The 13686-nt window shown below is 28.9% G+C and overlaps 1 protein-coding gene across 7 annotated transcripts; it reads left to right on the forward strand.

Moving 5' to 3' along the window:
• Nucleotides 1–5323: 5323 nt before the first annotated feature.
• On the forward strand, nucleotides 5324–8076 carry LOC108476967 (axial regulator YABBY 1-like). 7 transcript variants are annotated; one of them, XM_017779355.2, is made up of 8 exons: nucleotides 5324–5664; nucleotides 5849–6004; nucleotides 6095–6212; nucleotides 6998–7046; nucleotides 7158–7233; nucleotides 7435–7509; nucleotides 7604–7675; nucleotides 7785–8076. In XM_017779355.2, exons 1-7 carry the CDS (start codon nucleotides 5572–5574, stop codon nucleotides 7670–7672), a joined length of 636 nt encoding a protein of 211 aa, XP_017634844.1. In that variant the 5' UTR covers nucleotides 5324–5571; the 3' UTR covers nucleotides 7673–7675; nucleotides 7785–8076. The 7 variants fall into 7 exon arrangements, with proteins under 7 accessions (XP_017634844.1, XP_017634845.1, XP_017634846.1 ...); XM_017779356.2 differs by having other exon boundaries at nucleotides 7790–8076; XM_017779357.2 differs by having other exon boundaries at nucleotides 7435–7497.
• Nucleotides 8077–13686: the final 5610 nt, after the last annotated feature.

Genomic DNA, 13686 nt, shown 5'->3' on the forward strand with positions numbered 1-13686 from the left:
CAGCCAACAGTGGATCACATTGGGGTTACTTAAACCAGATTTTTTGATAAGTAGGACAATGTAGAGGAGTAAAGTAAGAGCTCGAGGCTGGTGCCGGAGCAGATGAAGAGCGCTAATTGTTAGCAGTTCTGTTGCGTCAGACCCTGGGTCTACACTGCCCTCTACAAATACTGATGCATATACCTACATATATATATTTAGTCAGGGGAATGGAGATCGTTTAAGCTCCCAGGCCGAGGGTTTGATCTATACCATCCTCTCACTACTCTTTCTACATGTGTTGGTCCTTAAACACCAATCCACGTATTTAAGGGTTTGAAAGCTATATGAATAATAATAAAAATGGTATAATAAATAATAAAAGATCAAATAGAAATATTAGTCTTTCGACTTAAAGGTTTGAAAGACATATGAATAATAACAAAAATTGTATAAATAATAATAAAGAATCAAATAGAAACACTAGCCTTTCTATTTAAGGGTTTAAAAGGTACATGAATAATAGAAACAATGGTGTAAAAAATAATAAAGGACTAAATAGCATTATATAAATCATCCATAAATTTTTATTTAATATGTAATTTGATATATGAATTTTAATTTATTGTACTTATACACACAAAATTGAATTATAGTTCATATGTATACATGAAGTGTATTATCCTTCTATTTATGAGTAGTTCTAGGCATTGTGTCAAAAAAACAGATATGATCGAACTTATAATGAGATTGTTAAAAAATGAATAAATAAATTACTTTCATATTAGATTAATATGATTGTTTATGTATGCAATATAACAAAGTATAATGGGTTCTAGTTTTGATAATTTTATCAGTAATTTGTGAATACTGAACCTAATCAAAATTTCATGAATAAAATTACACAAAATCAAATTTCATATATAATTTTAATATTTATCCAAATAGCATATCTTCATAAAGTTAATAAAAGTATACTGTTAAACCTAAATTTACACACTAGCTATAGAACTAACTAAACAAGAACAACAAGAGGGATTTGTTAATTTTTAACTTGGAGATGGTAGAGAGATAGAGAGCCTGGAAAGCAGAGATTGTGAAAATAGTAAGACTCCCAATTCCACACTGTCTAAACAAGCACAGCATCAGTCAGCTCAGATTTATTTATATATATATATTCTTTGTTGTATTCATTGTGTGTAGCCTTTTACAATGGAAGATCAGTGTATTTGTGTTACTTTTCCAGCAAAGGAAAGTGGTTTAATTAGTCATAAGGCATGCGCCTCACAGTGTTCCTTTGCTAGCCGCTAAACTTTCATCCAACCAAATAAAAATAAATACCTTTTGGGTTTAAAAAATCGATTTAAAAAAAAAAATCAAGCATCATTGTTCGTTTTACAGTTTGAGTCTAGTTCTGTTTAGATTGTGATAGTATTTAAGTAAAATTCTTCTAACAATGATGACTCCAGTAATAAGATAAGACACGATATTGCATTTTTAAAGAGAGCACACATTTGAACCTTACACTTTACAGATAGTTTTGATGGAGAGAAGAGTCACGAATTCAAATGTAAACAGAAAATAGTAAAAGAAAAAAAAAAGTAAAATTTATATGTATTTTAATTACATCAATGCAGGCAAGACAATTCTTTTAGTTTCTAAGAGAATTAAAAAAAAAAAACAGGGAAACATTTTATTAGTGAAATTAGAAGACTAAGAATAATCCAGAATTAATAAAAAGATCAACTAAAAATTGCGAGATAATGATAAACTTTTAATTTTAAAGGAAAGTTATTGTTAATATTTTATTAACTACTTATTAAAAGCAATATTCATTATTAATGACATAATTATTAAGAGTACATGTATTCAATCGTATTTAAACACATCTTTCTTTTGAAAATAAACATTACATCAAAAAAAGAAAAGAAAAGAAAAAGTACGTACCAAAGCTATGAACCTAAAAACGAAATTCTATTAGTTGCACTTTTTACCATGGCCTCAGGCGAATAGCCTTTCGTCTCTCTTTTCAAATTTGACTTTTGAGCAAAAAGATCATCACTCATTTAAGTGTGCGAGTCAGATTTTCAGGCTCACTTCCCTTTCAGCATGCTAATGTATATGTGTATGGTCCTCTTCGAGAATTTCAATTCTCTGTTGTTACATTCAATTTTGATTATATTTTAATATATCAAAACTATTTTTCTATAATATTAAATAGTATTAAAATTTTAAGATATTATTTGAAAAATCATTTAATAATTGAATTTAAGTGTAGTTGTTTGTAATTATATAGGATGGCATGTTTGGCGTAACCACCATAATTAGTAGATCTCACTAAATTATGTGTAATTAGAGCATTCAATTACACTTTTTAATTCTTAAAAGGAGGGTGAGAATTAAAATAATTACATGGGTAATTACACCAAATCCAATTACATTGTAATTTTTTCAAACATTCATACATGAGTTAACTTTAAAAATTATTTTTATACAATTTTAAGTGATAAAATTATATTATAAGCATGAACATGTATGAGTGTTTATAATGATTACGGAAAAAATAATTATATTATATATACTAAAACATTATATTATAAAAAATAAATTATGTGTATTGTATAAAATTATAACAAAATTATATTAATTAAATCCTAAAAATTTCTGAAGTATGTGTTATAAAAGTGTTATAATATATTTATTTATAAAAAAAAAATATGGCCAAAAAGTATGGACATATCTTATTTACATGTCAATGTTATATATTATAAAAATAATATACTTATTTATAAAAAAATAAATTTCTAAAGCTATGAAAAAATTTTATTATTTATAAAAATGTTATAAAAATTATTAGACACTTTATAAATTTTTTATAGAGGTTATATGTTATAAATTTTATATTATTTTAACCTATTTTACGTGTTATAAAAGGGATTAAAACCTAATAGAAGTCTTTTTCCAAATTAAGTTTATATAAGTTTTACAATCAAATATATAGATTGTTTACACTATAAATCCAAATATTAATTCGTAGATGCTAGTTATGCAAATATAAAAGATTTTCTTGCACCGTATCTATAATACCATTTGAGAGAATAAAGCTAGACACAAACAATAAAGATGGCTCATAAACTCTTTAATTTGATACATTCAAAGCTTCTAAATGTGTTTGAGAAGATATTTTTTGTTCTAAAAAGCAATTTCCATATCAAGAACATCACCTCAATATAGCATGAAAAAAACAAGATTAGATTGTACTAACATGTTTCATATTTCATAACTTAATTCGTAAGTAACATTGGAATGATCCATATTTTGAAGAGTACATGGAAAAAAGAGATATTGATAATTTTAATGATACTTATTCAGATTGAGATGATAAAGAACTTGGTTAACAACCAATTGATGTTAATAAAAAGTACATGTTAAATGTTAAAGAAGGAATAGCCCAACAAATATAAAATGCTTGAGCAATTAGGTGAAATTGCATATGATGTTTATTTTTCTTTTTATTTTTATTAGTATTATATTATTGACTACTTGATTGGATTAACGTATTACATATGATGATTTGATTTAATTTTTGTTACTCATTTAGAAATGAATTGCATAATTGTGTAAGTACAATATTTACTACCAAATATGAGATAAAAATTATGATGTAATTCCACTCTATCAACCAAATACGTTTAGTAAATTACAATATTTCGTTATTACAAGAGAATATAATTACCATCCTAAAATTATACTTTGACCCTGTTACTACCTTAAATAGAAATATTCTTTTAAAAGTATTTATTCATCTACAAAATTTGAAATTGAAAATTTATTTAATCAGGCTGCTTCTTTCCACTTAAAAAAGATGGGTACTTTGAGTATCTCTTTTAATGGCCATGAAACTTCACAATTTCTTTTCTTGGTTTCAATTGTACAGGTAGCATTCAATGTGTTGAATATGTATGAGTTAACAAATCCCCCTACATTCGCTTAACTCAATGAATTTAAATCATCCTTTAATTGTTCCATCCCGATGTAAAGGTACAAAGAAAAAGAAAATAACTCCATGAGAATGAACATTATATATATGTACTTTCGCTTGCATTCAATAAAATAATAAATTAAACTAAAACGTTTTTAAAAATAAATAATTGAACAATGTTATGGAATAAGCAAAGTAAGGATGTGTAGATTAAACCCTAGAGATGTTTTGGGGAGAAAAGAAGTATGAAAGGGATTCTAACCAAATAAACAAAGATGAGATATATAGGAAAGGACAAAGGTTGAAACAGGGGGAGCAAAGTCTGTGACCACTGCCAAATGGGCTTCAACTGACATAAATACGCTTCTGTCTGCATGTAAAACGAGAGAGATTGAGTGGTCATTTCAGCAAAAGTAACCTTTCAGCTCTAAATATAAAAAAATACACATAACGTTAAATTCTGGTAATTATTTTAACTCTTTTTATACTTGATATTATAAAAAGCATGTGGCGTTCGATGATTGTGCCATGATGAACTGATGATACATGTTATGGATGGTGATGGTGATGGTGATGGGGGGGGGGGGGGATAGGAATAAGAGAGCCCTTAGGAGGCGGAACCAGGCAGCTGTAGGCGAGTGCCTTGTTACTTATTACCCGGGAGGTACGGAGGAGGGTTAGGGTTTTGGGGAGTCGCTTCGGAATTTGAGGCAATAAAAAAATATAAATTTTAAAAAAGGGTTTTATAAGCAAAAAAGAAGCAAAACCACTATTCCTACACAGCCTCTTAAATGCTGCGATGGATGATGTTGCTTATGCAGTAAGAGATGATTTCTTCGGCGTTTTCACCATTGAAAGCAGCAACTGTGAGTGTGTGAATCACTTCTACCAATTAAACTAGTTGCCATAAGCTCATTGATTTGTTTCTACTAGTTTTCATAAATTTATATTCGGAATTTGTGATTATTTTATTTAATAATATTATTTTTAAAATTTAAACTCTGGGTTATACAAGGTCTCTTTCAATTGGAACTGATTGTTGAAAATGTGAGTAAACCCAAAGTTGAGGTGTGGTAAAGCTGTTCAAAACTTTACTCATATATATAATATATTGAAGCAGAATCATTTATTATGGAGCTAAAAAGGAAAAGGGCAATGTCACCCCATGCACACGTCCCTTTCTTGCTCCTCTCCCCCACATATGCCGCCTTAGCCCTCTCACTCACACTGCCTTGGGAATGCCAACCACACATATCATAGATTTATGATATCCATGATGTATGTATGTTATGTATACATGATGATACTATGCATGTCTGACTGCACAATACATGTCATGAAAGCCTTTGTGTTTTTGCCGTCTTTATATCTAATAAACCAAGAAAATCATCCATCTTCTCTCTCTATTTCTATCTATCTATCCATCCATCTTTCTTTCTTTTTTTTTTTCCTGTTTCTCTCTCACTCTTTTCTCTCACAACTCATAATCAAAAGAAAAGCAGATCCAAGGTGGTGGTTAAGCTGTCACTCTATCAATCAATCAATCCCACCGAGGAGATAGCAATCATCAATCAATTTTAAAAGAGAAAGGAAAGGGGGAATCAAAGAAGATGTCATCCTCTTCTACCTTGTCTTTGGACCACCTCCCTCCCTCCGAGCAGCTCTGTTACGTTCATTGCAACATCTGCGACACTGTCCTTGCGGTATTCTTACCAATTTCTTTGCCTTAACTTCCCTTTCACTTTTCATGGTTTTAGCCTTTTGCTTTTACCAATTTCGTCTCACTCACCCACTTAGGGTTAATATCTTTTTCTCCTAATTAGGTCTTTACTTTATGTGTCTCCTTTACTATAAGGATGATGTTTTTCGTTATTATATAATATATAGGTTAGTGTTCCTTGCACAAGTTTATTCAAGACTGTGACGGTTCGATGTGGCCACTGCACCAATCTTTTGCCAGTGAACATGCGTGGGTTGCTTATGCCCTCGGCTAATCAGTTTCATTTGCCTCACAATTTTTTCACTCCTTCCCATAATCTTCTGGTATGATGTTTTAAGCAATTAGAGGACTGTATTGGGTTCTTATTGCTGCTGACAAATTTGACGCCTTTATTATTATTATTATTATTCCAGGAAGAGATCTCAAATCCTTCTCCCAACATTTTGCTGAATCAAGGCAACACCAGTGACATCACCTTACCCACTCGTGGAGTAGTTGATGAGCTTCCAAGGCCTCCTGTTATCAACAGACGTGAGTTTTTAGCACCCTTATATTTTCTATATTGTTGTGTATGAAACTGTTTTTGTCAAACCCACTGTGCATTTTTTTTTCTAAGATTCTAAATTCTTGCACATCATATGTCTGTTTAACATACATTGTGTTTTTACTGTCATAAAGAAGAAAAAAAAACATGGAGAGGCAGGAAATGATGATAGCACTTGCAAAAGAAGGCAATGAAAATCAGGCCATTTCCGATTTATTTCTACTGTTTGTTGCAACCCTGGAGCTCATGTCATTTCGCAAGGGGTTAGACAACGAAGCAAAAGAAACCCTTCTTTTTATCACCATATGTTAAGAAAAGAAACCCTTTCATTGCCTGCCATTTCAGCCTTCTGTTTCAATATCAGACCCCCCTGATTTAGACAAGAAAAAAAAAATATCATTTCACTATAATTTGACAGTCCAAAAAGAAAAAAAGGTTTCTTTAATAGTTGCCAACCTGCCCACATTCCCTTATATCACCATGACCCAGAAAACCAAAATCATGACATCATAGCCTGGCACTGCTAAATTTCTTTTTCACCTTGAAAACCTTGTTCCCTTGTTATAATTGGTAACAAAAGGTAGCCCCAAGTTTTGAAGTTACGAAAACGTCACTTGACAGTTTGGGCACCCTTTCTTTCATCCCTCGGAAATGTAGATAGGCGTAGCATAGAAATTGAATCTTATTAAAAACAAAAATTGACAGTCCAGAAAAAAATTTCCAGTAAAAGTTAGGATATGATTTTTGATATTTGTGTTTGTCCATGTTTTAGCTCCGGAGAAACGACAGAGAGTCCCCTCAGCGTACAACCGATTCATCAAGTAAGCAATCATTTACTAAGGCAATTTCATTTTTATGTCAAATGTATTTTTCCTTGAACACATGCATGTGCATATCTTTTTTGCTGAATGGGAAATGAATCCGTGGTGAAGGGACGAGATCCAACGCATCAAGGCAGGAAACCCTGATATAACTCACAGAGAAGCCTTCAGTGCAGCTGCAAAGAATGTAAGATCCAAGACCCCAGACTAATATGATTTTTTGCTTTCTTTACCAAATTAAGTTAGGGTTTTGTTATTAGACAGAGAAAAACAACAGTTAGGGTTTCATTTAATTTTTCATCTTTTTTCTTTTGGAGGTTCTCTATTCTCCTACACAGTCTTTTGATGGGATCCTTTGTCTGATCCTTTTTTGTTTTGGTGTTGACAGTGGGCTCACTTCCCACATATTCACTTTGGCCTAATGCCTGATCAGCCTGCCAAGAGGACTAACGTGCGCCAGCAAGTCACTTTTCCACCTCTTTCTTCTCACTCTCACCACCAAAACAATTATATAACGACCTAATTTACTAATCGAAGTTCAATACATTTCCCTCTAGGAAAGCGAGGACGTTCTCATGAAAGATGGGTTTTTTGCTTCAGCTAACGTCGGCGTCACTCCTTACTAATCAGTGAGCTAAGCCATGGGGACTTCCATTCATTGTCTTTTTCTCCATGTTTCCACCTTTAAGTCTCTCTCTCTTACTCTTTTTCTTCTTCTTCTTCTTTTCTTTCTCTCAGTGCAGCAATTAGGCAAAGCTTGTGATTAGCAGTTGATGGGGAGCTAAGAACTGAGAAAAACTCCTCAAGTTTGGCTACTCTGTTGTTATTATTAGTTATTATAACCCATTGGCTACTGCTGAACCGGTTTTTATATTTTCATGGTTGGATATCAAGCTAGTAATATTTAAGAATGCATGTAATTTTAGTCTTAGATAATATCCTGTGTCTACCTTCTCCTTGGACTTGAAAAGCTAAAACTTGCTCCTTTAATAAACTATTATTAGTTTAAGCTCTATTATCTCTTTCATAATTTTGATTTATCATTTCACCGCTCTCCATAGATTTAGGTGTAGTTACACCTGACAAACGCGTGGGTTCGTATGGGGTTTACTTTGGGTCTCGGTTTTTTTCGAGCTGGTATGAGCTTCAACTTTTTTGGGCTTGAGTTGGCGAGTTTTCATAGAGTTAGATAATTTTGAATTTTATAAATTATAAATACTTTAATTTTAAATGTAATAATTCATTTAATATTTATACTATGATAATGAATTGAAATTTGTTTTATAAAAGTATAAATTATATATATTTTATAAAGTTATTTTTATAAAATAATTAAAGTGATTATTGTATGTAAAATTTATTATTTTATAATATTATATAAATTAACGAAAATATCTTTTATTGTTTTTATTTTATTGGTAATTGAATAACTTTGTATCTTTCTTATTAAATTCATAACCCTAATATTAATATTCTAAAATAGTATTCCAAAACTCAAATATATATTACTAAGCTCAAACTCAAATAATATATTTATTATTACCCAAAGTCAAAATAAATTAATTATAGCCCCAATCTTAAGTCCAAAATAAAAGGAAATTAAACCCAATACCTAAATAAAATTTCTAAAAGTGAAAGTTGAATTCAAAATCTAATTTAAAAATAATATTTTATTAAGATATTGAAATTTTAATAGTATTTTATGTATTGTTTGTTATAATTATAAACATGTATTTCAATATATACTAAATTACACATAACTATTAATGCTATGTCTTTTATTGTAATCTATAATATAATGATATTAATACTTATAAAATATAGTATTCAATTAATACTATATCACATACTATAATAATAGAGTAATACATATTATATTAATTATTATCATATATTATTGTTTATTATACTGGTTGAAATATGTTCTAAGTCCCTATACTTTTTCTGTATTTTAAAGTTAATCCTCTTACTATGTTATATAGTGTTATATCATATCATATTATATACTATATAATATATTAATAGTTTATATATATGCATCAATGATTAAACATTATAATATCATGTAATACTATACCTTTTATTATATTGTATAATATAATAGTAGTACATTATATATTAATTATTATCATATATTATTATTTAATATTATATTGGTTGAAATATGTTCCAAGTCTCTATACTTTTCTTACATTTGAAAGTTAACCTCCTACTATAATGTTATATCATATCGTATAGTATATAATATATTACCAGTTTTTATATATGTGTATCAATGATAAAACATTTTAATATCATGTGATACTATATCTTTTATTATAATATATATTATAATAATAGTTATATATGTATTAATAATTATATATTATAATATTATTTTATGTATTAATAATATACTAATCTAGTATATCGATTTAAGATCAAGTTAGGTAGTCAATTTTGATTTCGTAATAGTTATATAATACATTATTATATTATCATTAAAGTTTAATTTTATAGATTTTAATAATTAATAATTATATACACATATAATAAATATATAATTATAGTATTAAAATATTTTATATTAAATTAATGTTTTTAAAAATTTTACGTCACTTTATAATTTAACATAAAAATTATTATTAATTATTTTTATTAATAAAATTTAATATAATATGCAATGGTTATGAATACGTTTCCAAAAAAAAAAAGAATTATTATTTATTTTATATTTTAACTAATATCATAAAATTGTATTAATTATTGATGTCTATTATAGTTGTTCAGTTATAAAGTCGGGCTATGAGTCGGATTTATCTTTGGGCTTGAATCTTCTATGGACTTGGACTTGAACTTTCTCGAATTCAGAACGTTATGGGCTCAAATCAACATAGACAGACTTTTGGTTTCAAAACTATTTTATCATATTTAGGTGTAATTACTTGTAGTTTTATATGTTTCATTTCTTATTCGCTAAGGAATTATGCACAATAATTAGCTATGATTAATTTCAAATTATTTTAATTATATAGTTGTATAATTATAATTTTTATTATTTAACAGGACATATTAATAGTGAAACACGTTTAATGAATTAGAATTTGAATGTAATTACTACCTATTAAGTAACCTTTCCTTGAATTACTCAATTGCTATAGCTAGAATTCAAACACTAAAATAGTAACTTGAGAGTTTGCATGTGCTAATCAACCACATCATTTCTTTAATTAATACATCACATTGACTTTATTTTAATCTCAAATCTAAGTGTACCGGTTTTAAATTCTGAGTTTGCACGTCCATCAGCCCATTCTATTTCTCCGCAGTACTTAGGTACAATTATTGCCTTTATAATTGAGAGAAATGAAATATTGTAGTTCTTGAATGTCGGTACAACAACTGAAGTCCTTATCACCCGAAACTAATTATCTAATATTGTATAAAGAAAATATGAGTATTGTGCGTTTGACTTTATTCTCACTTTGACTAAAAAAGTTGGCAAATTTAGTGTTGGGTCCATTGGTCAGTAGTGTTTACTCTCGTACAAACATTATAGGTTTGAGTCGCAGGAATTACCAATGATTTGCCCTTACTAGTGGTGTGTAAATTGTATTAAAATTTTTTATATAGTGACGGTTGGATTTAAATTGTGGGGAGGGTTAATATTTATTTTAATTTTAAGGGGTGATAATTAAACATTAAAAGTCTGGACTCATATTTTTAGAGTTGGAGGCAATATGTAATTAATAAATTATTAAATTTTGGATGTTACAAGGGTGTTATAATCAACTCTTGAACCTAAACATATTTTATTTTGATTTTTAAATATAAATCTAATTATTATTATGATTTTATCAATGACTAATCACACTTGACAAAAGATCGATGAATTAAAAATAAAATTAAAAGAAAAGGAAAACAACCATATATATATATATATATATATATATATATATATATATATATTCATTAAAATTAATTTATAAGTTGAAAACCCAAATGAAGAGTTGCTTAAAGTTAAAGTATGGGAAAGCATAGAAGCCATCCTTGTAAAGATTGTGTTGTTAGGGACACGAGGAAAGCAGAGGAAGGATGGAGAAAAGACGACCAATTAAAATAGAAATACGATGAAAAGGTAAAATTTTGTGACAATTTTTTTGCATGACTTATATGATTTTATATGATTGGAGGGATTCATAACCGACGTGATTGAAAAATTTTATTTAACAATGTATCTTTAAAACTTATTAAATGAGTCTTTAAATTATATTTTAAGTAATTAGAAAACACACGAAAACTTTCTCTCTCTTTTGGATTTTTCTAATTCCACTAATAGTGAATCTTATAATAATTCTGTTCAAACTAATGGGTTCATGTAACTATTATCTTGATCTCCTTTATGGAGGTGAAAGATTACCACTAATATATTAAATAACCATCCTTCATTAAATTCCTCATGACATCATTAATATTTACTAATTGAAATAGATATTCGACATGATGAATTCTTTTTAGCAATTTAAGTCGAGTAAACTAATTTCTGCCTTGACATTTTAAAATTATAATAAACTAATAATAAATCTCTAGATTTTATCATTTTATTACATTAAAATTTATGGCATAAAATCTCTTAAGTTTTTATTTATATATAAACAAAATTTTAATTAAAAATTTAATATTTTTACACTGATATTATATAATTCTATACTTCGTTAGTGAATTAGATAAGAACTATTAAAACAAATAATTTTTATGATACAATTATCATCTCATACATTTAGTATATGCATTTATATATTATTAATGTATCAAATATCTATGTTATCATATTTAAGAGATTTATTGAATTTGTGTCACCCTTCAACCTGATTCTAATTTAATTGACTAATTATCGAAAATCCTTTTTCTATAAACTAATAAACAGTTAATGAATATTTTTATTTTTTAGATCATGTAAAATCTAGAAAAAATGAGTTTGATGTAAATTTTTAATATTTTATCATTTAAACTAAAGTTACATTTAATTTTTAAAATTTTTTATAAATATATTTTTACCTTTTTTTTCACCCGAATCTACGATAATCTAGAAAATCCTAAATTTGTTTACTTAATGATTTATAAACAAATATATAGTTTTTGAGGCTCAGAGAATGATTGATAATTTGATTAGGCTTTTTGGGTTTAACATCCAACAACGACTGACCCATGAACTTGGTCCAGCTAAGTGGGGTTCAATGGGTGGACTGTGATGTCAGTTGTTCAAAAACACAATACCAGATATGTTGAGTTTCAACTATGTTCAAAAACTATTAACATGTAATATATATAATATATTATATATAATACTTTAAATTTGGTTTAGCATAAAAGTAAGAAACCATGAACACAACATAAAAAGTATGAATGTTTGGGTTCCATATAAAAAACATAGCAATCCAAAGAGGATGATCTGCTTCGTCCAATACTGTGGAACACAATCATACTAACAAATAGTGTGGGTGGTGTCAAATATTCATGATTGTACTTATGTTTGCAGGCCCACTCTGAATCCATCCATGGTTATTCCATAAAAGACTTGAAAGAATACATAACTGGGTGGTGCAATAAACGTATGGTATCCAGTAAAATAAAGTTCCAAGAGATGTCTATGATATGAAACCTGTAAAAGACTGTAAGGGGGTGTAAGAGGGATAAATAATTCCATTTTCTCCCCACCCCCCCATATCAGAGTTATTATTTCCTCCAGAAAAAGAAATCTTGTGGGGTCAGCGTAAATTTTGATTGAATAGCATAAACAGAAAAAAAAAATGCACATTTTTGTCCATGGAAAGAGTCAGCTAAAAACACATTATAAGGCTGTATGGTTGACAAAACTGGAAGTTGTTTACAGCATAAGATGCGGGGATCCAAGGAAGAAAATCAACCCAAATTTTGGCATTTATGGTTCTGAAAACTGAATAAAAAGTAAATATTGAAACAATGCATAGGATTCGGTCCTTATGAGGAAGAAGAAGAGGAGTTTCTCCCCTCCGTCTTAAGACATGATGACAACAGTGTGCATGCAGTTAATGGAGAATAGGGTATGGAAAGTGAAGTCCACCATCACCACCCCAATCTCAAAGTCTACTTAGTAAAAAAAAAAAAGAGAGATTTGGTTTCAAGCTGCTTCTTCCCACTTGCCATGCAAAAAGCAGAAATGAAATGCGTGAAATAATGCAGCCTTTTCATTTCCAACATAGCCCCATGTAGGTCACTACTTTCCATTTTCAGCTTTTCATAAAGCATCTACTCTGCATTGGATGTGACTGACTGGAGCTTATAAAAAGAAAACTCAAATTCTAACATACTAGAAGGACTAAAACTATAATTTATTTTTTTATGGGCCGGAGAATATCCAAATTTTGAACTCAAGTCTAGGTGACAATTACTTGTTTTAATCAAGACAAAGTTGTTTGATACTACAATGATTGTAAACCCTTAATTATACCAGTGTTTTCTTGGTTTAGGGAGAGCCCGATTGCTAAGGGTAAATTGGTGGTAGTAGTTATGAATTATAACCGGTAGAGTAATTCGTTTAAGCCAGAAAGTTTATCAAAATTTAATAGGGATTAAATAAAAATATTAGATTCGAAAAATAGGTTTGGGCTAAAAATTAAGT

This window comes from Gossypium arboreum, chromosome 12 (genome assembly GCF_025698485.1).
Source record: "Gossypium arboreum isolate Shixiya-1 chromosome 12, ASM2569848v2, whole genome shotgun sequence".
In the NCBI taxonomy this organism is placed as follows: domain Eukaryota; kingdom Viridiplantae; phylum Streptophyta; class Magnoliopsida; order Malvales; family Malvaceae; genus Gossypium; species Gossypium arboreum.

Excerpts from the sequence above, each read along its gene's own strand:
- LOC108476967 (XM_017779355.2), top strand. The coding sequence starts at position 5,572 with ATGTCATCCTCTTCTACCTTGTCTTTGGACCACCTCCCTCCCTCCGAG. Across the intron at positions 6,005-6,094 it reads CTCCTTCCCATAATCTTCTG|GAAGAGATCTCAAATCCTTC; the intron begins GTATGATGTTTT and ends TTATTATTCCAG. Across the intron at positions 6,213-6,997 it reads GCCTCCTGTTATCAACAGAC|CTCCGGAGAAACGACAGAGA; the intron begins GTGAGTTTTTAG and ends TCCATGTTTTAG.